Below are 27287 nucleotides of genomic sequence, written 5' to 3' on the forward strand. Positions count from 1 at the left end.
TTTGCAAATTCTGTCCTCCCCTGCAGAGGGGAAGCTCCTTCAGGGCAGAGATCATGTCTTAGTTTTTTTTTTTTTGTTTTTTTTTTTTTGTTTTTTTTTAAAGATTTCATTTATTTATTTATTTGACAGACAGAGATCACAAGTAGGCAGAGAGGCAGGCAGAGAGAGAGAGGAGGAAGCAGGCTCCCCCCCAAGCAAAGAGCCCGATGTGGGGCTCAATCCCAGGACCCTGGGATCATGACCTGAGCCGAAGGCAGAGGCTTTAACCCACTGAGCTACCCAGGTGCCCCATGTCTTAGTCTTTAAAATATCTTTGTGTATGCTTGCCTTGGAATAGAAATAATAATTTGCTTTTAGTTTTTTCACAGATATGAAAGTTCATAACCAGAGTAAATGACTTCTCCTTTTTAACTCTTCCTTATTGTTCTCGTGGCTTTTGGTCAATTCCTCCTTCTTTCCTGCCTCTTTATGCCAGCCACCTCCTTATGGTTGCTCCAGCCCTTTTCTCCCTCTCATGGCCTCCAAACTACAACCAGACATTTTCTAAAAGATAATTCTGATCCTCTCATTTCCCTAACTTTAAAAAAAAATGTATTATCAATGAGAAAATAAAAACCAAGCACAAGGGGCGCCTGGATGGCTCAGTCAGTTAAATGTCTGCCTTCAGCTCAGACCATGGTCCCAGGGTCCTCGGATGAACCCATATTGCACTGGGCTCCTTGTTCAGCAGGGAGCCTGCTTCTCCTTCTCCTTTTGCCTGCTGCTCCCCCTGCTTGTATTCCCTCTCTCTCTGTCAAATAAGTAAATAAAATCTCAAACAAACAAACAAACAAACACAACATGAACAACATTAAAAAAAGTTAACATGACATACAAAGCCTATTGAGTAGAGTATCAACCAGGCTTTCCTGCTTCCTCCTCCTTTCTGCCACCTCAGGTTCCCTACACTGCTCCTGTCTCATTCAAACAATGTATAGTTTATGTTCATCCCTTTGTTCAAGTCGTCACTTTGCTAGGAATGCCCTATCCCCTCTGCCTGGAAAACTATGTATCCTTCAAGACACAGTCAAGTTCTCTAATAAACTCTTCCTCCACCGCACATTCCTAACTTCTTCCTCAAGTCTCTCATAACATGGTTTACAAGCCTCATGGGTAGGAATTTTGATATACAAACTTGAATAAGTAAGAAATATCTTGGTTGATTATTTTCTTTAAATTTACTTTTGGTAGTTAGGATTTAGCTTCAGTTCTGTGTAATACATAGCCCAAATGACAGTAATGTAAATAAGAGAGATATTTATTTCTCATTCACATAAACATATGGATTTGGCTGGTAGAATGGCTCTACATTTCACTGGGTTCCAGTGGCTTCCAGCTTCATTTCATTCCTAAGGGATAGCCCCATCTTAGTCTTAGATTGCAAGTAATGAAGGGTATTCCCCACCCCCTTCTTAAGGTCATTTCCCTTAGATCAACATACATCACTATCCTTCATATCCCATGACTACAGAGTAGTCATGTGGCCATACCTAGATTAATAAAGGTCAAGAAATGCAGTCTTTATTTAGAATAGCCATATAAAGAAATCAGGAATTCTATTATTGTTGAAGAAGAAGATGGATGCTTTGGGGGCACAGATAGCCTCTGTATCACTACATAATTCTGTTGCTGAGACCCCACCCTTCTAGGCTGGAAAAAAATTCAATCACTCATTATTGGCCATCCCTTTCCTCCTCCACAGATGTACAAAGACAATAGATATATAAATAGACATAGACATTGTGTTTGATATTAAACACTGTTCTAATCATCTTACATGAATTACCTTTTTTAACCCTCACAAAAAACCTCTGAAGTAAGAATTATTTTTTCTACATTTTAGAGATAAAGGAGCTGAGGAAGAGGGAGGTAACAACTGGACAAAAGTGAAGCCCATCTTGTCATCAGTCATCTATCCCTATGGGATATGGGAGGGAGTCTTAATCTCCCAGACCTCAAGGTCCCTTCAAGTCCATCGCTTTGTTGCCTCCTGACATGCTGGGGGACTGATATCTTTAGTAAGACTGGGAGCCTTTTAATTAGAGGGGTTGCCATCCCCTCTGAACTCTGGTTCTCCCTCTTGTCAGGCTCTCTGACAAGATCCTCAGACGTCTCTCTTCTTCACAGCAAAACTAAAATAATCTCCCTTCCACAGTCTTCTTGTGACTACTTCCTGGCTCTCTTGCCCTTCAAATAATCTTTTTAATTTAATTTAATTCGCGTAAACTTGAGCTTGTTGACTCAGGCTACTTCTGCTTTATGCCACGCCAAAATGCCAGAAGCAAATGTTTATGAAACCTGGACTTTTACTTGGAATGGAAGGGGGAGGGAAAATACAGAGGAAAATAGAACGACAACAAAAATCTCAAGTAATTATCTTCTGCAATTGTCTTGCTTGAATCTCCGTTAGTTATGAATATTCTTAAGTCCCCAGCTGAGGGCAAGTAACTCAAGGACAGTAGTGGCAACTTATCATCTTCCTGTTGACATTGCCTATCAACATGTATAGTAAAAAGGGGCACCTGGGTGTCTCAGTTGGTTAAGCTTCTGCCTTTGGCTCAGGTCGTGATCTTGCGCTCCTAGGATGGAGTCTTGCATCCAGCTCTCTGCTCAGCAGGAAGTCTGCTTCTCCCTCTCCCTCTCACTCTCTCTCTTACCCTTCCTGTGCACTTTCTCAGATAAATAAATAAAAATATATTTTTTAAAGTGTATATTAAAAAAGTGTAAGCATTTGTTGAATATTGTTGAACAAAAATTTTTAGTACATCTAACTTGCAAGAAGTGATGACATTACTAGCTTTTCTGAAAGCATTTTCAAAAACAATGACAGGTCTGTTTTAAAATCTATATTTTAATCATTTCTCAGAATCCAGAAGCCAAAAGAAGTATCATCTACTCCCACTACTTCTGCAGCCATTCCTTCAGCAGCACCCCAAGCCCAGCATGTGGTGGCCCAGCCCAGGGTGTCAGCCATCCAACAGGTATAGAGTCTAAGTGAAACACAGGTGCCATGGACTGTGATGAGCAGGCACTGTGACCATGGCCATCTTGTACGACATGATTGTATTCTCCTCTGTGGCAACTTCATGACTTTGGGCAACACACTTCCACGATCATGATAACGGCGTTTCTTATTGTTGTGAGAACATATTCTCTAGCTTCATAGGCAGATTTCACGGGAAAAGTAGTTCTTTACTAAGTAGTCTTGATATTCCAGTTTAATGAAGGGCATTGGTTAGGTATACAAAGAGCTGCCAGCTCTCACACTGGCCCAGGCAGGATACTATCTCATGAAACTCAGTTTCATGGAGCTGCAAATAATTCTACTTCCTAAGATACAAAAACCAGGAAATGATTTTTTTAGAAAGCATTTAATGCTCTCATCCTTCAAGTTAATGATGATGATTGTGATAATGATGATGATTATAATGCATGCATATTGTAAAAACATTCAAAAGATATTAAGTATATTCAATAAAAACCTTGGTCAAGATATTACTCCCATGCCCCAACTCCTCAGAGGTACCTTTTGTTAATAGTTGCTAGCAGATAGTTCTAGGCATTTTCTGTGCATGTATATGAATATATATAATATTTTTAAAATATGAAGTCATACTAATCTAAGTATATTTGTAATATGTTATTGATATATTTATTTATGTATGAGTAAACATATTAATCTGCAACTTTAAAAAAGTTCAAACAGAGTTTCTTATTTAATCCATTTAATAATGTAGAGGGGTCACATTTTAGTTCTAACCCAGGAGTTTTCAAGCTGTGGTATGTGGAGACTCAGGTTTTATGGAACTTCCTCAGGGGTTTAGGGTTTATTATAACCAGTAGAGTTCTCTCTGTATGTTGAGGCTGTGGGGATAGACAGCACTTATTTATAACCACCATGACCTAGAAAGAAATACAATCAATTCAGTATCAAATTTGAAGTCTGTGGTTTACAGACTTAGAAAGGTCAGTCTTTTGGTTTTAGAATAATTGCATATACAAAATGCTATAGACTTGTTTTATCTATCATCTAGGTAGTAATCATGGTGACAATGAATCTATTGTTGGTTCCCTTCTAATAGTGTCAGAGCCCTACCAACTATCTGCAAGGATTGGATGGAAAACCTATCATTGCAGCTCCTGTGTTTACAAAGGTAATCAAAATATTCCTTCTTTCTGTCATGGCTTTTAAACAAAGCACAGTACCCACACAAAATTGTAGGATCCAAGATTTACTGACTTAGCTCAGGATTTTGGTCTTTAATAAGTACTATATAGGGTTTGGGGGGGGTTGGTAGTTGTTACCAGGTCATTTCAAGTCCCAGATTTTTAATACTGGTTTGCATAATGAGAGGAATGTCTTCCACCACTCACCACATTGATCTCTATATGGCCAACTTATTGCCGTTAAATGAAGTAGCCACTCCTAAGGGTCAGGTGATAAGTTTCTAGCCACTCCCTACTCCAAAGGTTTCTCTGAACTTTCAGAAGAATCAGGTTGCAGGCACATGTCTCTAGTGTTTAAGGCGATGGAGTTAAATAATCTTAGGAGGCTTAACATAAAGGAACACTCGAGGACAAAGAACTTTCTTCTTCTAGTCCACCATATCAACTATTGTGGTGGCATCAAATTTTGAGTCTCACAATCTTTGTATTCAGAACTGGAAAATTTACTCAAGCACTTCATTTACAAATGAAAACACAAGGGAGGCCAGGGACTCGAGGCAGTTTATCCAAGGTCAGAAAGCGAGTTAGTGGCAGAATCAGGACTAGAAACAAGTTCTCCCAATTCCCAGTCTATTATTCCTACCTTTAGATAACACGCTTTGTTTATGTATTGCCCGAGACAATAAATTTAAAGGTGAAAATTGAGTCACGTTTTTTTTGGTGTTATGAAGACCACATGGAGGAAATCCATACCTGGATTTACAGCTTATTGTTTATATGAATGCCAAAGGGAGGCCCAAAGAGATTTTGTCCTGTCAGAAGTATGCTTTAGTTTAGAGCAGTGGTTCTCAATCAGAGTTAACTTTGCCCCACAGGAAACGTTTGCAATGTTTGTGGATATTGTTGGTGGTCACCACCAGGAGATCATGCTGTTGGCATCCAGAGATGCTGCTAACCCTCCTGTGATGTACACAATGACAGCCTCTTTGGGGGTGTCCTGATTGGGTGGGGGCCAGTGGGTGTGTGTGGTAAAAAAAATTCAGCCAAGGCTGAGCAAAGGAGATGGAAGTTAATTGACTATCCTGCAAGGGAGCTGCGGGCAGGACAGCAAAGAAGAGACTGTCTACGAGGCAGTGGTAAGGAGCTATAGTTTTAGGGTGGAGTGAGGGTGTATGGAGATGTATGGAATTTTCCCTTTTTTGGTAATCTTAGGAAGTATGCCAGGTAGTAAGGAGCCCATTGGTCAGTTAGGAACTATGGTTTAATGAGCCTGTTTGCATTCAGCTAGGTAGGCCCTTCAACCATTGCTCAAGCCTGTGGCCTAAAAGCAGCTTCTACACCTCCCACAATAAAGAATCATCCAGCCCAAATTATCAATTGTCTTGAGGCTGAGAAATCATGGTTTAGAGCAAAATGGCAAAAATGGCATATTTTCCAAAGAGTATGAACCCCGAAGAAAGAGCTAAATGCACAACTTCCACGGAAACATCAGTTTTAGGAAAGTTCTATTGTATCACCTCATCTCAGATGGTTTTCCAAAGTCAAGCAGGGTCTAGAGTGACGTTTATCCATATCCATATCAGTTGGGCAGACATTCTTATGTGAAGCAAGATGCCTCGCCATGTATCAGGTTCATTTCTTGTAATCTGTTTTTGGAATTTCAGCCTTACTATTTTCAAAGACTTGAGGTAGGAAAGCAACATATCTGTGACTTAGAGAATACAAGATTTTGAAGAAGAGTTATAAGTAGACCTTTGTATAGATGTGTATGTGTGTGTGTGTGTGCGCGCACATGCAGACATATGGGCATGCACATGTGTGTAATACAGCCAACAGAGCTACCTCTAATTATCTCTTATTTCAATTCTAAGTCACCTAGCCTTAAAACAGAGCTTATGTGCCACAGAATCTGGACTTTTAAAGAAGATTTTATTTATTTATTTGAGAGAGAGCAAGAGAGCATGAAGAGGGGAGAGGGGCAGGAGAAGAGGGAGATGCAGACTCTCTGCTGAGCAGGGAGCCCAACACGGGCCCAATCCCAGGACCCTGAGATCAAGACCTGAGCCAAAGGCAGACGGTTAACTGACTGAGCCACCCACGCACCCCAAATCGGGACGTTTTAATTTTTCATGCCCTTTCGTCACACCCTAGAGACAGTGCTGACTCTTCAAAAGCAACTAAACCACAGAATAATTTATACCCAGTGCCAGCTTAAGTGTCCTCTCTCCTCTTCCTCACCACCACTTGCCTAGCCAGACACCAGACAGGTGTCCTTGTCTCCTGCTCACTTTCAAATCTTCTCAGGTGTTCTGTCTTCCCTGCATCTGAATCACCTGGTACATACCTTTGGAACAACAATTAGCACACTAATGAAGCTGTTTGCACACACACAAGCACCTTGAAGGTTATCTCCAATATCTAGATGGAAGTCCATGAAGGAAACAGTAGGTCCAAAGCCATATTATTCCAATAAATCCAATAGGACTTTAGCACTTCTTTACATTTAATTTTCATGGGCTGGTTAAATGAACAGGCTTAGGGGCTTTTGTGTGGTGACTCTGATACCTCCTTGCAATTAGATACTCTCATGGGCAGATTCATATTTGCTTTGACAAATAAAAATGGGAAAATAAATTACTCATTAGTTACATCCCAGTAAACCTAGTAAAACTTGAGAATATCATAGGTCCAAATGCATTGAGTACACCTAGCTTTGCCTAGCCTACTTTAAACATACTCAGAACACTTACATCAGCCTGCAACTGGGCAAAATCATCAATAGAAAGCCTATTCTACAGTAAGATGTTGAATATCTTGTAGAATTTGTTGAATACTGTACTGAAAGTGAAAAACAGAAAGGTTGGATGCTTGCAGAATGGTTGTCAGGGTATCAGTTGTTTGCCTTCGTGATGGCATGGCTGACGGGAGGCTGCCACTCAGCCCTCCTATCTGTCATCACAAGAGAGGAGCACACGGCATATCGCTAGGCCAGGAAAAGATAAAAAAAAAAAATTCAAAATCTTTTGCAGTTTCTGCTGAATGTGTATCCCTTGGGCATCATCGTAAATTTGAAAAATTGTAAGTTGAATAATATAAAGTCGGGGACCATCCGTGTATGGCGTTTGTTAGATAAATCTCCAAAAACATTAGGAAAACAGTCCTTGATACAAAGACCCAAACTCTGAATAGGCTTTCTCAGCCCTCAGGAGATGTGCTTTTGCCTCCATAAATGGGCTCAGGATTGCTCAGAGGTAGGGCACAGGGATAGGATTGGCTGTGGCTCAGATTCCAGACCGACTTATCAGCAACGGTGTGCTTGCGTTAGTTTCCACCAGTGAGGGCAGAATTGAGGTCATAGTCACTGCCAGTGTCAGAAAATTTCTGAGTCAGGGCCACCGATGATGGTAATCACATGGCATGAGCCATGAGAGCTGATCATACGCATCCGTTTGTTTGGGTTATTCCTGCTGTATTTACTTCTTTAGGGACTTCTGGCATTCCAACGCCTATGATTGATTTTCTATACTGCCCAACAAAGCATTTCTTTGCCAGTAATGGCAAGAAGCTATTTTTCTAAAGCAAAAATTAGAGAGTGGAGTTTTATTTAACTCCTTGTGCCTCCTTTGGTGATAGGGAAGTACTAGCATTATCTTCTTTTTAAAGAAGGTTGAAATGAAAAGGAGGGCTGCCCAGCAAAACAGTGGTAGCTTGAGAGACTACCATATCTGGTTCACTGCTCTACTTCTAGGTGATGCCTATATTTTTAAAATATTTTATGGAAATAGACTATCCTCCATCTTGTATACAGTATCAAAAGCACTCTCACTCTATTTATGGGGGAGAAAACAGAGCTCACACTTCTTGAGTGCGAAGGGAGGTAGATGATCAAATTAGATTAGAATCTTAACTGCTCCCGCTGCTCCCAGTCCGGCAGCAGCTGCCCTGGCCAGCTTTCAAGGCTCCAGCCGCCCTGGCTCCAGCTGCTTCAGCAGTAATTTGAAGAGTGCAAGGGGGCAGGGGAAGTGAGAATTTGAAGAGCACCTCATTATATAATAGCAGAAGCAGGAAAACCCTGAAATAACTGGGCCAGTGGCCGGATCCAGATTTCTAAATATTACATGCCCCCCCCAACCCTCCCCAGCCCAACAATGCCAGAAACTTTCTGGCTTAACTGTTGCTCTGGGCACCTGCGCCCACCAAGGGGTAAAAAGATCTTCCGTCAAACAGTTCTTTATCCATAAAAACTCCTTTGAACCAACTCCAGCCTAAAGCACTATACACGTTCACTTGCAGCCTCTCTCTCCCAAGGTACACAAATATCAACTGGATTAAAAAAGGAATAAACTGGGGTACCTGGGTGGCTCAGTCAGCTAGGCATCCAACTCTTGATTTTGGCTCAGGTCATGATCTCAGGGTTGTGAGATTAGACCCTGTGTGGGGCTCACACTGGGTGTGGAGCCTGCTTTAGATTTCCTCTCCCTCCCACCTGTATCCCCCCGACCAACTCTTTAAAAAAAATCAGGGGAGCATCTGGGTGGCTCAGTCAGTTAAACATCTGCCTTCGGCTCAGGTCATGATCCCAAGGTTCTGGGATCGAGCCCTTACACTGGGCTCATTTTTCAGTGGGAAGCCTGCTTCTCCCTCTCCCACTACCCCTGCCTGTGTTCCCTCTCTTATTGTCTCTCTCCGTCAAATAATAAATAAAATCTTTAAAAAAAAAGAATAAAATAACAGTATGAACCTTATAGCTGTTATCTTTTAACCAATAAGGGAGATGTCCTTTCTCAAGGTTATCCTTATATTATATTTTTGGGTATAAATCTAAGCACAAACTATCTCCTTTCAGCTCACATTTAAAGCACCTGGCACAGTACCTGGCACGTAGTGATATTGATCCAGTGGTGAATAACTTCCATTTCAACTAAATAAAGAATTATTGCTTTCATTGTTTTGTGGCTTCAGAGTATCTTTAGGAGGAATAGAGAAAAAAAAAAGTCCCATATCAAATGGTTATGGAAGAAATGCTTCTCAAGGCTTTGTGCTGTCAAATCACCCTACAAAGAATGTCTTTCCAGGTTATCAGTGGTGAACACAAGACAGATTTGCCCTTTGGATACTGTTTACCTCAGGAGGTTGTAAACCCTCAGTTTAAGAACTTTAGTCCAAATCCATAATTCCTAGTTTAGACTAATTAAATCTTTGTTAGTTGAGGAATGTTTCATTTATCTTATTCATTTTCAGTGGAGTCAAAATGATTCTTATCAGGTCTGGTGACATTATGCCATTAATAACACCCTAAGACCTACTCGCCTGTTGAATATCGCACCACCTGCACTATGTTCAAATGGTGTGATTGGTTTGGACCCTGGTGTGAGTCAATTCCTTCTCATGAGACTTTTGTAGAAAAGCGGTCTTCAACAGTAACAACTATCATCGTCCTTCAAACTGTGACTTTCAAAAACTTTTTTTGAGTGGCTTGTAAGATGACCCTTGGCACCTCTCCTACTGAGTATTGATGATGTATCAAATAGAATGAGTTTGCATCTCATATCACAGACACTTAGCAGGTATATTAATGTAGTATCTGAGGATCTTGGCTGGACTCTCAAATAGAACACAGGTCTTGACCTTCGATGTCAAGTGAGCAATTACAACCAATTAATGTTGGTCTCAACTGTGATCAACATATTCTCTCAAGTATATTCTTTTGGTGTAACCTCTGCAGATTGAGAATTGGCTGATGTATCTGAACTGCAAGCCATGTCAGAACATATAGAGTGACCTCTTTCTTCTTACATCCACTTAAAAAGGATGCCATATTTAATTTATTCAATCCCTTCTTCCACCACCACCACTTTTTTCCCCTTGGTCTGTTTTTCTAATTTGTTTGCCTCAAGGAATGAAACTCTATCTCGTATGAATCCCAGGGAGATGTCTGACTGCCGTTAAAATTTTCACTCAGCCTCAAAGCTTCCATGTTACACAGAATTTGATCAGATGTCAAGGTGGAGGGCATATCCACCAGCTTGCCAGGAGTACCCAAGACTCCTTGATGTTCTCTGCTTACTAAGAACATTCCTTTCTTGTCACTAGAAGTTGTTGTTTGGGGTAGATAAAGAATAAGAAGGTGTTTTGGGGGAGAGGGCTGTTATTGTTTTTGTTTATCAATAGTTCCTTATTAATTCAGAGACCCCTCTGTACAAATCTCACCTTGGATTACTTCAGCAAACAAATTTGGGAGTGCAAAAGAACTGAACACTAATGTTGAACTACAGCGCCCCCTGGCTTTCCCAATATCAACTTACACACCTCTGAGGTAAAAGTCATCTACTATACATAGCTAAGGCTGTGTGGTTATCCCCACCCCTATATTCCTTAGACAAATGTCATAAATATGATGGGGCCATGCCATGAACATACTATCATACATTGTTCAAAAAATACCTATAAATAATCACAGAATATTTATAAAACGTGAATGACAAAAGCAAAAAAGTAGCTAAATACCAGCTTTCCCTTTCTCTGATGCAGAAGCCAATATTTCCCTAATGCAGTTCTCCAAATAGTTATAATAGAAAGCCTTGCAGCATTTGTTACTAATAGAGCTTGTAGAGGAAGTTAATCATAATCTTTCCATGTTTATAATGTTTGCTCCAACATTAAAAACAATAATATGAAAAAAACAGTAATATGCCCACACACATGCCAAAGAAGAATTTCATAATCAAATAAAGTACAAGAGGCACCTGGGCTGCTCAGCAGGTTAAGCATTGGACTCTTGGCTTAGTCTCAGGTAGTGATCTCACAATCCTAGGTTCGAACCCTGCCTCAGACTCCATGCTTAGCTTGGAGTCGGCTTGAGAAATTCTCTCTCTCCCTCTATTCCCCCTCTCCCCCTCCCCTACTGGTACCCTTTATCTCTCTCTTTCCCTCCGTCTTTCTCTCTTTCTCAAGTCAAATGAAGTTCCAACTACACAAAAGAATGTGTGACTTTTTTTTTTAAAGATTTTTATTTATTAGAGAGAAAGAGAGAGAGGTGGAGGGCACAAGCAGTGGGAAGGAAGCAGGCTCCCCGCTGGGATCATGAACTGAGCCAAAGGCCACCCAAAAAAAGCCACCCAAGTGCCCCAGAATGTGTGCCTTTAAGCTCACAAATCATGAGTGAAAGACTGGCTGTGAATGGAAACTGTGAGTGCCATTTTCTGGTAGATTCTATTATAGAATATATTGATATGATACAGTTCAAAATGGTTTTGTAGGGGCATCTGGGTCGCTCAGTGAGTTAAGAGTCCGACTCTAGATCTCATCACAGATCTTGATCTCAGGATCGAGAGTTCAAGCCCCACGTTGGGCTCTGCACTTTCAAGAAACAAACAAACAAAAGCCAAGTGGTTTTATAAACCTTTTTTCATGGATGTGCACAAAAACATTTAATGATGCTTTCACAAAATTACAACATATTGTACCATGACATCAGACTCTATTTGTGTGATTTTATAGAGATTGTCATTGTTTATATCCCTCAAGAGATCATTGAAGCTATACTTTAAAAAGCACATAAAGAAAACAAGAAAACAAAACAAAAGTCAATTTCCAGGAATATTTGTTAATAACACAAAGCCAGGAAAATGGAGTCAGTTACTTGAGACACAGGGATGTTCCACCTCACCAACAGTGACGGTCTTATGTGGAGAAATACATTACTCTATTGACGATGCCTCATAAATCCTCTCACAGATTTCTTAAATTGTTATTGTTTCTGGAAACTAAACTCTACTTGGGCATTTAAGAACAGAAGTACTTTACCAAAAGCCAGGATTTTTCCAAAACTTCCAATGTGTCACCTAGTATTTAATAAAGTTGTCTGGCACTGCAACGGAGAAGAAAAAGAAGACGATCGTGAGGGAAAAGCTTCATATGGGCTCAGATGATTCTATCTTCAAAAATAATCCACAGAATTGAAACCACTGAAGATGTAGAAGATTTGGAGAGAATCCAAATATGAAGACGATACTATCTTTTTCTAAAATTTGGCACTGGAACTAAATTCCAAAAATGTATACTTCTAGGTTCTAACAATATTCTTCTCATTACAGATGTTACAGAATTTATCAGCCTCTGAAGGTCAGCTGGTGGTCTTTGAATGCAGAGTAAAAGGAGCTCCATCTCCTAAAGTTGAGTGGTATAGAGAAGGGACCTTGATAGAAGATTCTCCAGATTTCAGAATTTTACAGAAAAGTAAGTTGATGCTTTAAAGTTATTTTTCTGATAGTTCATTTTTATAAATATATTGTATTCATTTATTTCTGTAACTTTTAACAACCAAGTTAAAATTAATAAAAAATTAATAAAAAATAAAAAAGTAATAAAAATATAATTAAAAGAATTTAAAAATTACTTATATTCATAATGCTCCAAACTAAAGCCTAATAATACTGTGTTGTCTAGTCTCCAAAAATTTCTCCATGAATATTTTTCAAATATAAAAATAAATCTAACACTTTTTTGTAAATTGATTTTTTTACTCAGCAGGTCATGAACATCTTTTCGTGTTAATAAATACTTTAAAAACAAATCAATACAATCAACTTTATGTTTATTTAATCTCCTATTATTGAATATTTCAATTGTTCACAGATTCTTACTTTTGTAAATTGCTTCAATGCACATAAAAGAAAAATAATTTGTGAATATCTACAGGATAAAGAGTATCAGAGGTGCCTGGGTGGCTCAGTCAGTAGAGTATATGACTCTTGATCTCAAGGTTGTGGATTGGAGCCCCACACTGAGTGTAGGGATTACTTAAAAATAAATTCTCAAAGAAAAAAAAGGATAAAGAGCACTAGGATTGCTACTATAAATTCACCAATTTTTATGCTTTCAATATATATTGCCAAAATGCCAGCCCAAAAGTTTCAACTAAATTGAGGATAATCACATAATTGATCATCTAATTGGGGACATTTTGGGACTTTGGGAGTGAAAGAGATTGCCATTAATAATTACACAGAGATCCCAGGAATAAAACAGGACTATCCCAAATGAGGGGGAACACATGTTGTTCTAATTATATTTTATTAAAACCACCAGTGCATGGGACTGCCCTTTACTCCTACCTTCACTAATAAAAGATATGAAAGATTTTTAAAATTTTCACTAATTTTATAGGTCCAAAATTGGAACGCTTGTTTTAATCTGTACTTCACTAAGCAAATGGGGGGGTGGAATTTTTTTCATGTTTATTGGGTCTTTGTATTTCCTTATTTCTAAATTACCTGTTCACATCCTTTGCTCATTTTCATACTGAAGATTTTTTCTTTTTTACTGTAAGAATTATTTATATATTCAAGGGGTCAATTCTTCTTTTTCTTATCATGTATTACTTTCACCTTGACCCATTTCGGTCATAAAATACATTGTAATTTTTTTGTTGTTGTTGTTAATTTGTCTCTGCTTATCACTGATATATGAGTCAAACTGCTATCAGGTTTTAACAGTAGCAGCAACAATAACATAATCTGAATACTATTTAAACTTGAGAAAAAAAACTTGAGTAGTTCTAGCAGTGTGGAAGGTTGTAACTAAGTTCCACAACTCTTACTGAATGCCTGCCATTGAACACCTCTATTCTGTATTCAGTACCATGAAGGCACTTCCAGGAATGTCAGAGAATTTTAAGATAAAGAATCTGCTTCTGGGAACCTGGGTGGCTCAGTGGGTTGAAGCCTCTGCCTTTGGCTCAGGTCATGGTCCTGGGGTCCTGGGATCGAGTCCCACATCAAGCTCTCTGCTCGGCGGAGAGCCTGTTTCCTCTCTCTCTGTGCCTACCTCTCTGCCTACTTGTGATCTCTGTCTGTCAAATAAATAAATAAAATCTTAAAAAAAAAATCTGCTCCTTTGTTATCTACCCTGAGGCTCTCTGACTATGAAAACACTTCATAGCCAGAGAGTTCTTCCTCCATCTTGTATATGCAAATACCCTTTGGAGACAGAATTTTTTTTTTTTTTAAGATTTTATTTATTTATTTGTCAGAGAGAGAGAGAGAGAGAGAGAGCACAGGCAGACAGAGTGGTAGAGGGAGAAGCAGGCTCCCTGCAGAGCAAGGAGCCCGACGCGGGACTCGATCCCAGGACCCTGGGATCATGACCCGAGCCGAAGGCAGCTGCCCAACCAACTGAGCCACCCAGGCGTCCCTGGAGACAGAATATTTTATCAGGCAGGTACAGTGTAGTGTGAATCAACTAATCAGATCTAGAAACTTTAGAGCAAGGGGTAGAGTCTACATTTTATTAGGATGTGAGAACCCTTGCCAAGAATGAGTCTTAGTCTGCACAAACTTTGTTTCAGGTACAGCTGAAAGGGTACTAGTAAAAGCAAGCTGTCCCTGAATCCCTAACTCAGTCAATTTTCCTCACCTAAGGCTTTGTGTGTCCAAGTGGAATCCAGGTGTATCCCGAGATATGGCAACATCTGGTTAGCAACTCGCTTGCTGCCCTTCTGTGACAACTGTCCTGTCCCCGTCGAGGTCGTTGGTGCTTTACCTCCACACTTAGAGATTAACTTTATCAAATCACTCATGATTTTACAAGAGACTGAAATTCTATAGGAAGCTTCTGATGAAAATATGGCCTCTTGGTGAAAGAAATGCTTAGAATCTTTTAATTTTTTTTTTCTTTTAGAACCTCGATCCATGGCAGAACCAGGTAAGGATCATTTTAACTTTAATTTGTTAGCATGGTAACATGTTAACATGTTAGTGATTTCACGTATATATAAAAACATATATACATAAGTCAGTGATTTTATATATCTTACATAAATAGTAAAACACATTGATGTTACACTGGTGTCAAGGAAAAAATGAAAAATAAGGTTTTAGAAGCAGGATTCCAACCCACTCTAGCTATTACTGTAGGAAAAGGAAAAGAGGGGAGCACATGCAAATTTGGAATTTGTATCCAATACTGAACATGAATGCAGTTAGTTCCCGGTTTTTAAGGGATGTTTCTTAGAAATATTCTCCCTCCTTTTTTTTTTTAACCCCAACACGTGACTTCCCAAAACTGAGCAGAGCAATATCCATGATGCTAGATCAGTTCCAATTCCACGGTTTATGTGTCTTAAAACTTATCCATCAGATTTTGAAATTTGCAGAATCAATAAAACCTCCATGGTGTTATTAGATTTGGTTGGGAAGATACCAAGGTGACATGGGAATGATGGTAGATGAAGCTCTAACCTCTAGAAAATGCAAATTACTCACAAACCACAGTGTAAACAACAGAAAATTCTTCTCTGTGAGCACCCTGGAAAATTAGATTGTATTTGTGCCCCTGAGTAAGAATGATTATTTGGGATTTCATTATTATAATTCTCTCTTCTGAAAACTGAATGGAAAGGCATTCCAGAAGCAGACACGGACCATCCATACGGCACAGCCCTACCCTAGGGCCTTGGGGATACATAAGTAAAGAACAGAGCAGCCTTATTCTTGCATTGCTTATGGAGTGGTATTTTTCCCCTTGAAAATATTTCAGATTTTGACACTTTTGTCCAGAGCAGGCTCTTCCACTAGGCAATTTCATATACAGAATCATTTCAGAGGCACCCAAAAGGGGTCCCTTCCCAAAACAAGTACTGCCTTTCCCAGCTCTGTGATCTAAAATTTCATAGCCAGAGAGGTCTTCCTCTATCTTGTATATGCAAATACCCTTTGGAGACAGAATACTTTATTTCATCAGACAGGTACGGTGTCGTGTGAATCAATTAATTGGATCATTTTCTGAAAGTGGTTGTTGAAGATTGTGAGTAGAAATGTTTGGGAAGGGGAACAGAGAGAAGGAAGCACAGTCCAAGGGCTCAGAAAAGGTACAGAGAAGCACCAGACCAAACTTTGCCTCTCTGTCATTTAGGGTTCTTGGCAGCAATGAAGAAGACCTCACTAAAAGTAGCTTAAGTCTTAAGAAAAATGTATTTTCTCACGTAGCAAGATGTCCTGAGAAATGTCTTAAGATTGCGTGATTTTACATCTCCAAGATCATCGGGGGCCAAGCTTTTTCCCCATTTCCCATTCCACTGTCTTCAGGTTTAGTCTTGTTTTATTCATCTATCTACGACAGCTGCCACAGTTCTGAGTGTTGTACGCAGACAACACTGCAGAGGCAAAATTCAGGAGCAAAATTCTTTTTTTCTCTTCTAAGAGCAAAGAAATCTTTCTCATGGACTCCCCAAAAGACTTTCCTTCCTTCCTTCCAGAAAAGGAGAGAAGGCTTTCCCTCCTATTTCATTGACTGGAGTTGTATGGTGCATGCCATGAATTAGAAAGAACAGAATTTAGCGTGTCCAGTCAGGGTTTGCCACCTGAGACCGGGAGAGGGAGAGGCCAAGTTGCCTTGAAGCATGTGACCGCTCCAAGGAGGGTGAACCAAGCCAGAATTCTATTAGGAAGGAGGAAGGAGGGTGAAGAGCTCTGGAGCAGGTACTCAACACTGTCTGCTGTCGCCTCTGGTCCAGTTTGCCTAGAAGGTGGCCAGCTAATTCAATTCAGTTATCATGAAACAGTGAGATTCCCAAGTCCCTCCTAATAAAACAATGCCTTTGTTAATTTTGTTTTTCATGTCAGGTCCACTGAGTGATAATGCTACTGTCCTATACCTCTCTTCATGTCAAGGAATATCTAACTATAATAATTTTAGGCTATAATCACATGGTTTAATCTGGGAATCAATTCCATGATGATGGAATCATTATTTGAATAATGGCAAATAACCTTTTTCATTATTCAAAGGGGGGTTATGCTGTCTATTGAAATAATCCATAAGAATTACCATAGTATTGCAAAAGAGAAGATGCTTTTCACTCTTTTTTCACCTGGAATTTCAAATTACTCTATCAGCTAATTACTATTAGCACAGCAAAATATTTCTTGCCCAGTTTTAAATTGTGGCCTTCATTTAAAATTACCTCAGTGGAAAAGTTCCCCACAGACATAATGAAAGCCCTAGATTTTAAAATGTTTTATTAATCCTTTTATTTCACACAAATCTCCTTTTGCTTTAACTCCTAATTTATTTTTGTGATTTTTTTTTTTTTAAGTATACTGTTTCTCAGTTCTATTTTTATCATCTGGACTGATAACATAAAAACAGAAAATGATCCGGGAATTCACAATTTATTAAGATATTTTGTTATCGTAAGATCCTCTTGCCAATAGTCAATGTGGAGTTTTCTGTTGTACATCTTTGATTCATTGAGCCTGCTCATCAGCCAATCCAATCAGATAATAGTTTAGACTGATTACTTTCAGACAACTCATAGAATCAACTTCTTATATTGACTTTTATAGAATCCTCATCTGATATCAGTAAACTTTATAATTCCATTTCCACAATGAAGTCCGTAACTGTTCTGTTTTACTGGCATTTAGAGGAGATTTGTACTTTGGTCATTGCTGAGGTGTTTGCAGAAGACTCTGGGTGCTTCACATGTACAGCCAGCAACAAATACGGCACGGTGTCAAGCATTGCACAGCTCGATGTAAGAGGTAAGGGTCCTGGAAGGCCAGAACAGTCTAGACTATGGAACAATATCCAATTTTCATTTTCTTGTTGCATTTATGACCACTACCCATGACCCTGCTGCTATCTCTTGTATTCCTTAAGAAAACATCCCCTTGGTGTTTTACACACTTCTAATATTCTTTCCAAACCGGTACTTGGATTTTTAGTTAAGGGTTTTTTTCGTCCTGTATCCTCACCATTCTTTAATGCCCCAGATTATGGTCACTGTTTTTGACAAGCATTCTCCCATTAGCATACTCATCTGGTTGGCTGCATGGCCCAGCTCACAGTTATAATCCTGTCTCAGTCTTACTGGGTGAGGCTAACAGCTCAGGTCCTGTTATTGTCCTTTCAGGAAATGAAGACCTCAGAAATAATGGGTCTCTTCACTCGGCCAATTCCACCACCAACCTGGCTGTTACTGAGCAACAGCCATCCCCACCCAACCCAGAGCCCCCTTCTGTGGAACAAGCCCCTAAACCCAAACTTGAAGGAGTTCTGGTGAACCACAATGAGCCCCGGTCCAGCTCAAGGATTGGGCTCCGTGTGCACTTCAACCTGCCAGAAGATGACAAAGGAAGTGAAGCATCTTCTGAGGAGGGTGTGGTGACCACCAAGCAGACCAGGCCCGATTCTTTCCCGGAAAGATTCAATGGACAGGCAGCAAAAATCCCTGAGCCTTCTTCACCCATCAAAGAACCCCCTCCAGTTCTGGCCAAACCCAAACTGTAAGTAAAAATTAAAACAGGACCAGGGTGCCTCTGAGCCTCTCTGAATCTGCCCTTAAGAATAATGGGGCTGATTTGCGACGACGTGGATGGAACTAGAGGGTATTATGCTTAGCGAAATAAGTCAATCGAAGAAAGATAACTATCATATGATCTCCCTGATATGAGGAAGTTGAGAGGCAATATGGGAGGTTTGGGGAGTAGGAAAAGAATAAATGAAACAAGATGGGATCAGGAGGGAGACAAACCATAAGAGAATCTTAATCTCGCAAAACAAACTGAGGGTTGTGGGGTGGGGGGGGGTTAGGGAGAGGGTGGTTGGGTTATGGACATTGGGGAAGGTATGAGCTATGTTGAGTGCTGTGAAGTGTGTAAACCTGGTGATTCACAGACCTGTACCCCTGGGGCTAATAATACATTATATGTTTATAAAAAAATAAAAGAATTAAAAAAAAAATGGGGCTGAATGGGATACCTGATTGGCTCAGTTGGTTAAGAGTCCAGGTCTTGATCTCAGAGTTGTGAGTTCAAGTCCTGCAATGAGCTCCATGCTGGGTGTGGAGCCTACTTAAAAAAAAAGGGGGGGGGGTCTGAAACAGAATGAGAAGAAACAATTTAAATGCTTTGCAAACCATAAATCCTTGCACCAACATTAGTGTACTCTCACTACTATCCTTACTGTTAAATATTCTACCTCTGAAAAATGTTATACCTAATGTTATCCCTAAACTAGCGGATAAAGATGTTTGTCTAACATTAGAGGCTCTAAATGAAGCCCTTCTGCACTCTTCTTATAGAGCCCTTTCTTGAATCTAGTAATCCTTATAATCTATAATTTCATCCTTATGTTTCCCATTTCTGTTTCAGCTAAAGCTCTTGTAGTCATTATGGAAAAGATTTCTAGTACTTTTTTGACCATTCTTTGCTGTGGCTAGATATGCTATAATAACCACAGTAGGTTTCATATAATATAATGGGGATGAAAGAATGATGAGTCATAATTTTCAGACTCACCTTGGGGCCTGATGTGATGTCACCCTAACCCCTTAGGGAGCCTCCATCGGAGCCATGTTGCAATGTTTAAAGTTCATCCATAATAAAGCAAACACAGAATATGAAATTACTACTAATGTGTTATGTTGGATCAAAGTTATAAAAATTATATTTATAATTACATAAACCTTTAAAGGTCAAAATTAAAATCTATAGTAACAGTGATCCCATCATGCGTTTCTCAGTGCAGAACACAAGATGTTCAATGGAAGCAGGGGATGCCATTTAGTTTTTTTTTAATTATTTTTATTAACATATAATGTATTATTTGCCCCAGGGGTACAGGTCTGTGAATCATCAGTCTTACACATTTCACAGCACTTACCATAGCCCATACCCTCCCCAGTATCCATAACCCGACCACCCTATCCCTACTCCTCCACCCCCCAACAATCCTCAGGTCATTTAGTTTTATGTTTGTCTCACTATCACATCAGGCAAAATCCTGGGCATAAAATTAAATGTTATGAGGCATGCCTCTTGGAAAACCACATCCAAAAATGTCTCTGTCCCCTGAAATTTCTGCTGGTCACAGGAAATAGGAATCCACTAAAGTAAAAAAGTGGTTACTGTAGGGAAATACACAGGAATGGGAACCTGAAGGCAGCCAGGTCCTGCCTGGAGAAAGATACCCCAAGCCTCTGTCCCCCACTCACTCTCTGTCTGGAGCATCTCCTTGTTTCTTCTTTGCATATCCCCTCCACTCTTCCCTCTTTGAAGACTCATCACCTCACACCTGGCCCATCATGGCATGTCCCATTCTACAATTTGTGTCAAGTTCCACTGCTAATTAAATCATTCATAGCAGCTCAATTCCAAATACCAGCTGGTCAGATGCAGAGGATTTATGTTTGGAGGAAAGAAGAGTCAAATGGATCAAATCAGAACTATGAAGGACAGTGAGGTGGGGGTTAGGGGGTAGGGGGATTTCACAGAAAAGGGAGTTTTGGGAACAGGTAATCCAAAACAATTTCCTTGGGAACTGCCTTTTTTATAGAGCCTCCTCTTACCCAAGGACTGTTCAGGGATGATTAGGTATATCAGTTAGGATTCAGTTTAGCTTTGTGTTGCAGAAAACCCAAACAAATGGTGGGTTAAACACATGAGGGTTTTTCCTCTTAAATAAAGGAATTAGAGGGCAGTCTGAGGCCATTAGAGAGGCTCCACAGTCAGTTGACAAGAGACAACCCAGTCTCTTGTCTTTCCACTCTGCCTCCTTCAGCTCTGGCTTCCTCCCCAGGTCCCCTCTTGGTCCGGGATGGTTGATGGTGGTCTAGTCATCATGTCTGATTTCAAGCTGCTGGACAGGCAAATAGGTGGAAGGCCTGATGTCCGACTCCTTTTAAGGAGCCTTCTTGGGTCTTACCCAAAAATCTTGTGTTTGTACCTCATCAGCCAGAACTTAGTCACACGGTATAGTAGCTGCAAAGGAGACTAGGAAGTGTAGTCTTTGGCTGCAGATGTTGCCTCCATGAATAAAATCAAGTTCTTTCACAAAGGGAAGAATTAAGCAGTCAGCCAGCAGCATCTGCCACATCAGATTTTCAATGAATATAATTTTTTGTTATTAAACTACGCAGTGACACGCTCTACAAATCCAGCCCTCAGTGCTATATAATTCTTTAATCTCTTTTGCCTTCCTTAAGTTTTCTCTTAATTGTGTCTATAGGTTGTATTAGTAGAGGGATAAACATATATGTATGTGTGCACATGCACATACACACAACACATACAGCAGTCCTTTGTGAACCCATATGTCTAACAGCCTTTTCCTTTTTTTAAAAAAAGATTTTATTTATTTATTTGACAGACAGAGATCACAAGTAGGCAGAGAGAGAGGAAGGGAAGCAGGCTCCCTGCCGAGCAGAGAGCCCGACATGGGGCTCGATCCCTGGGATCATGACCCGAGCTGAAGGCAGAGGCTTTAACCCACTGAGCCACCCAGGCGCCCCTCTAACAGCCTTTTCTTGCTGGTTTTGACCTCATTGTTTTTAATCTTCTAGGTTTTGCATTACAATATATTGACTCTCTGAATAATCTTCTTGAGGGCACAATTTTCTGCTTATTCTCTCAACTTGCCACTCACATGGAAAATAGACATAATTCTTACAGATCTTAAAACTGCAACAGAAACAAAAACTGTCATTTTTAAACGTTGTATCATCAAAGCCTGGATAATTCAGACTTTGAGATTTTCAATTTGAATTCAAGCTGTCTAGAGCAGTGATTCTTCATCTGGCTACACTCTCTAATGAAAGGTAGAGCCTTTAAAAAAATATTTATGTCTTCTATCCCAACTGAATCAGAATCCCTCCACAGATATTTTAATATTCATCCACTTTGGAAACTACTGGTCTAAAGTTGGAAAGTCTGGGTTACCACGATTTATCATTCTGCCCCACCCCATACACACACCCCTCCACACCCAGGGGAACACAATAATTAACATTTAAAGTGGGGAAAATGTCAGACAAAAATCAGCATGTACTGGGAAAGCCTCGGTTTTGGGGACAAGTGTTTCTTTAGAGCAGTGGTTCTCAGTCCCAGGTGTATGCAAAAGCCACCTTGAGCCTTGCTATTCACGGTACTGGCATCCCCCCGGGAGCTTGATAGAAAATGCAGATTCTCAGGTTCCACTCCAGACTTGAAGCAGAAGCTGGGGGTCGGGGGCGGGGAGAGCAAAATCTGGGTTTCAATAAGCCCTCCAGAGGCTTCTGAGGCTCACTAAAGTTTAAGAACCACTGACCTACTTTTAAAAAGAATAATAACTAGGCCTGGATCTTTTCCCGGGCTGCTGGACTCTCTGGGCAATGGTGCCTAAATCATCGAGGTTTGTCTGTCTTTTATGCTCTGTGAGTGATTCTAGTGTGTAGCCAGCATGGTAGCCACTGCTAAAACCATGGCTAGAAGCCAATTGCAGAGACATATTTACTCAGAATTTGTTATTCTAATTAGTGATGTGCTAGCAGATGTTTTAAAAACGGATAAAGACAGGGAAGCCCTGATTTGTAGCATTTGCCAATTTTCTTCCACCGTGTTCTATTTCAAGCTACTAAAGAAAGGTCATTGAACTGGGAATTGGAATGAGATGTGCACAATCTGCTCTCCAGAGCAATCGAGAACTGGCTCCAGCACACACTGCCCAAAATTTGTGTTGCCAAAACAGCTTTCAAAAGGACTTGATACACTATCCCAAGTTTGTTTTGTTGTTTTTGTCACTAAGCTTTTTCATCTAAAACCCCTAAGAGATTCCTTTGTTCCCCAGAAACAAAAAGAAGCATCTTTATTATTCTGATACTCTCAATTTTCATTCTTATAAATCTTGAAATTGACATTTGTGGTTCACAAACTAAAAAATAAAAAGCCACCAGTTATTGAGTACTTACATGTTTTCCGTGATTTGATCAATTCTCACAACAATGTTGAGAGTGTACTTATTCCTATTTTATTTGTGAGGCTATCAGGGTCAGAAAAGGCCTAGAAACTACCCAAAGCCGCACAGACAATAAATGAGTGCCAGAGCCAGGATGAGGACCTAAGTCTGTCTGTCTGCAGAAACCATATTCTTGAGCATCATGGTTAAATTATGTGTTGTGGCAAAGGAGAAGATATATTCAGGTAACTCAAGAGCGCTGATAAATCTGCATGGGTAAAAGAAAGCTTGGTGTCTGCTTGAAAGCTGATAAAAGAAACTTGGATACAGACCTAACTTCAGAAATCCTCATGGCAACAAGAAAAGAGCAGCTGAGCTTGTAGCAATTTAAGACGTGCTGTTACTTTGTTTTAGAGATGTTACTTGGGATTTTAGAACTAGAATGCCTTTGTAATTTTCCCTTCCTTTATTCTTTCATTGTTCTTTGTACCTTCATTATTAAAGCAGCAAGTAAGTTCCACGTGTTCTCCTAAATAACCAGTGGTTATTTATGTTGTATGTATGTATAGTAAGATTTTGGAGCCCTGAATAGCTTGTGCTATCTCAGACATGTGTATCTCTCCTATAGTGCCTAGCAAAGTTAACACAGAAGATTTAAAAAAAGTTCGTCAAATAATGGCATTGACAACTGATGTAATGAATAAGCCAATCCAAACTGCTGCTTTAAATCCCTTGTGAAACAAGATTAATGAAATGAGAAACAAGAAAACAAACAAAAACCAATCTTGTTCAAACAAAAAGAGACATTATTCTCAAATGAATTCTTCCAGAATCTTAGATAAGCAAAACGATTTGACACTCTATCTCACATATCATTATGTTTAAGGTTTGTGACCCTCTCTAATCTGATACATTGCATTAAATGATAAGGGCTGACATGCTGTTGGAAATCTTACTTAAAATAAAAAGATAGTTCTTAGTTTTTATTCAATGGGAACTAAAGGAAAATAAGACTCAATCAGTACCAAATGACTTCCTGCCCCTTTCGATCATCCTTATCTTTCTGAGATTACTTACTTGTCATATACTACTTTTTCTATTTCTGTAGCCACGAGAAAAGGATTCTGGAAAATCGTTAGACTAAAATTTGTGTAGACTACTCTGTACAGAGATGTCCTGAAAACCATACAGCATTGTCTTCAGGCTATGGGAACCACAGAATGTGACCTGACAAATATGAAATCCATTAAAAAATCTAAAGATTTTTGTATTTTCATACCATTGGGAAAGTTAACACTAACAGAAACAATATTAATTGTATATATTTTATATTTTACTAAGGATAACCTAACAAAGATATTTCTGCTTCTCTTGATTGCTGAATCTTTCATCCATGATGAAACTAAAAGGTTTAATTAATCTGTAACTATATTACTTTATTCTCTAAGCTTAAATACTTCTAAAAAGTAGAGAGAGAAGAAAGTTACTGTACCAAGTGGTTAATGCTTCTGAATTCTTAGTTTAAGTCAAAACAAGAATTTTTATCGACAAACAAGGAAGGATTGCATATTATATAGCTATATGCCAACATACGGGGCTCTATTTTGTGAAGTTACTTTTCCATATATTGTAATTAGAAATGTTAATGAGGGGCACCTGGGTGGCTCAGTGGGGTAAATAAAGCCTCTGCCTTTGGCTCAGGTCATGATCTCAGGGTCCTGGGATCAAGCCCCACATGGGGCTCTCTGCTCAGCAGGGAGCCTGCTTTCCTCTCTCTCTCTCTGAGTGCCTCTCTGCCTACTTGTGATCTCTGTCTGTCAAATGAATAAATTAAAAATAAATTCTTAAAAAAAAAGAAATGTTAATGAAAGGAAGGAGAAAGGTCTTAAACTCCCAGAATTAAGAAAAATCAAGGTTTGGAGAACCTCCTGGTTCGACTTTATTACCATTGGTGTTGACTTTCCTAATGCTATGAAAATACTGAACATTTCATTTTTAATAGCTCTCATGTTCAGCAGATCACCTTCTATGTTCCAGAAGCAACCTATGTTTCCAAAGAACATAAAACCATGGCAGATTTGAAACACCACAGTCTTCCTTGTGGATCTTCCTGTAGTTACTCATTTGAGAGTAGATTCTTCTAAATAGCAATGTTTAGCAGCCCTTACAACTTTATGCGCATGAGATTTTTACAGATTTTCATTTTCCATTTTCTTTCTTAAAAAATAGGGGCACTTGGGTGGCTCAGTCCTTAAGTATCTGCCTTCGGCTCAGGTCATGATCCCAGGGTCCTGGGATCAGGCCCCACCTTGGGCTCCCTGCTCAGCAGGAAGTCTGCTTCTCCCTCTCCCACTCCCCCAGCTTGTGTTCCCTCTCTTGCTATCTCTCTCTCTCTCTCTCTCTCTCTGTGTCAAATAAATAAATAAAACCTTTAAAAAAATAACTGGGGACACCTGGGTGGCTCAGTCAGTTGAGCATCCAACTCTTGATTTTGGCTGAGGTCGAGATCTTGGGGTCACGGGATTGACCCCCTCATTGGGCTCGCTCTGTGCTTAGTAGAATCTGTTTCTCTCCCTCTTACCTTCTCCCTCTGCCTCTCCCCCCATGCTCGCTTGCTCTCTCTCTCTCTCTCAAATAAATAAATCTTTAAAAAAAATAATGACTAGCCATTTTGTTAAGATAAATAGACTGTGGGCAAATCATATAATGCTTCTGTGATTCAGTTTCCTACAAAAGAAGAAAGTATTTTCTGTTTGATCTTCTTCTCCTCTTAGGAACAAGAAAAGTCTAAGGCAATGTTTCTAATTAGGATGGCCATATAATCTACCATTCAAATCATGACATTTTCGAGAGTAAAAAAAGCACCAGGAAAGCAGTCATAAACCCAGACTGCCCAGAATGTATTGAGACATGTGGTCACCTTATCTATAACGTTTGTTGTCAAGAGGGGATGAGAAACACCAAGACACATCCAGTGGCTTTCTTAAGGTTTTAAACTGAGGCAAAATGAAGCATACAATGCATTCAGTTCCTTACAGCAATATGCAGCTCACCGCTTTCTGTCCCAAAGCTGAGATACAGTCTGCTCCAGTCAGAACTGTGGGCATTCCCAACAGAGGACCATTGTTTCTATTTCTTCTTTCTAATTTATAAACATCCTAAAATTGTGCTGCTGTGTTTCAAGGTCACCACACAAAGAATACAATGTGAGCGATGCCTTGCATTGTGGTGGCTTTTCCCCTTCTTGCCGACAATAAAACAGATTTAGGAAAGAAAAACCGCTCACGAGGAATTGATTAGCTCATTTCTGACAACTCTGGTTGTGTGTTCTGAATCAGCATAGAACTGTAAATAGACTGTCGCGACGTTTTCTGATGGGTGAGGCTGATAGTGACAGATTTCCCTTCTCTCTCCCCGTCTTTTGTGCAGTGATTCCAGTCAGCTACAACAGCTTCACAACCAAGTCCTACTGGAACAACAGCAGCTGCAAAACCCATCTCCTTCCTCTCCTAAGGAGTTTCCTTTCAACATGAGTGTTTTGAACTCCACTGCTTCCCAGGCGGTGACGATGCCCAGCAAGCAGGTGAAGGCTCCTTCATCACAGACATTCAGCTTGGCTCGGCCAAAGCATTTCTTCCCCTCTCCAAACACCACCGCAGCAACTGTGTCCCCTTCCAGCTCGCCAGTGTTCACCCTGAGCAGCGCTCCTCAAACCATTCAGAGGACAGTGAGCAAAGAGAGCCTCTTGGTTTCTCAGCCCTCCGTGCCAAACAAATCTCTAGGAGGAGTTTCCGTCCCAAATGAGCCACCCCCTCTAGCTCCAGTAGAGCCAGCACCAGCACCACTCACGTTTGCCATCTCCAGTGGAAACCAGTTTCAGCCCCGCTGTGTTTCCCCAGCTCCTGTCTCTCCCACCAGCCGGATTCAGAACCCCGTGGCTTTCCTCAGCTCTGTTCTGCCTTCTCTCCCTGCCATCCCTCCCACCAATGCCATGGGGCTGCCCAGAAGTGCACCATCTGTGTAAGTGTCATTTACATTTCTTGAGTAAAAGATGTCACTTAAGGGGTGCCTGGGTGGCTCAGTGGGTTAAGCCTCTGCCTTCGGCTCAGGTCATGGTTTCAGGGTCCTGGGATCGAGCCCCACATGGGGCTCTCTGCTCAGCAGGGAGCCTGCTTCCCTTCCTCTCTCTCTCTGCCTGCCTCTCTGCCTACTTGTGATCTCTGTCTGTCAAATAACTAAATAAAATCTTAAAAAAAAAAGATGTCACTTAAGAAAGGACATACATGGAATAGCTTGGTCTGGGACAGGACTCTCATTTAGTGGATCCCAGATAATCCTATCTCTGAGGCACTAAATGGATATTGAAC

The 27287-nt window shown here is 40.2% G+C and overlaps 1 protein-coding gene across 1 annotated transcript in view; it reads left to right on the forward strand.

Annotated features, from left to right (window-relative positions):
* LOC111145080 (myopalladin) overlaps positions 1 to 27287 on the forward strand; it is a 97511-nt gene that overhangs the window by 41180 nt on the left and 29044 nt on the right. The window contains exons 5-11 of the mRNA XM_022499705.1: positions 2906 to 3020; positions 4122 to 4193; positions 12303 to 12444; positions 14887 to 14910; positions 17634 to 17750; positions 18122 to 18494; positions 26350 to 26940. Coding sequence (XP_022355413.1) covers positions 2906 to 3020; positions 4122 to 4193; positions 12303 to 12444; positions 14887 to 14910; positions 17634 to 17750; positions 18122 to 18494; positions 26350 to 26940 — 1434 coding nt within the window. The remainder of the gene's footprint in view (positions 1 to 2905; positions 3021 to 4121; positions 4194 to 12302; positions 12445 to 14886; positions 14911 to 17633; positions 17751 to 18121; positions 18495 to 26349; positions 26941 to 27287) is intronic.

This window comes from Enhydra lutris, unplaced genomic scaffold (genome assembly GCF_002288905.1).
Source record: "Enhydra lutris kenyoni isolate GAN:26980312 unplaced genomic scaffold, ASM228890v2 scaffoldscaffold12, whole genome shotgun sequence".
Classification (NCBI taxonomy): domain Eukaryota; kingdom Metazoa; phylum Chordata; class Mammalia; order Carnivora; family Mustelidae; genus Enhydra; species Enhydra lutris.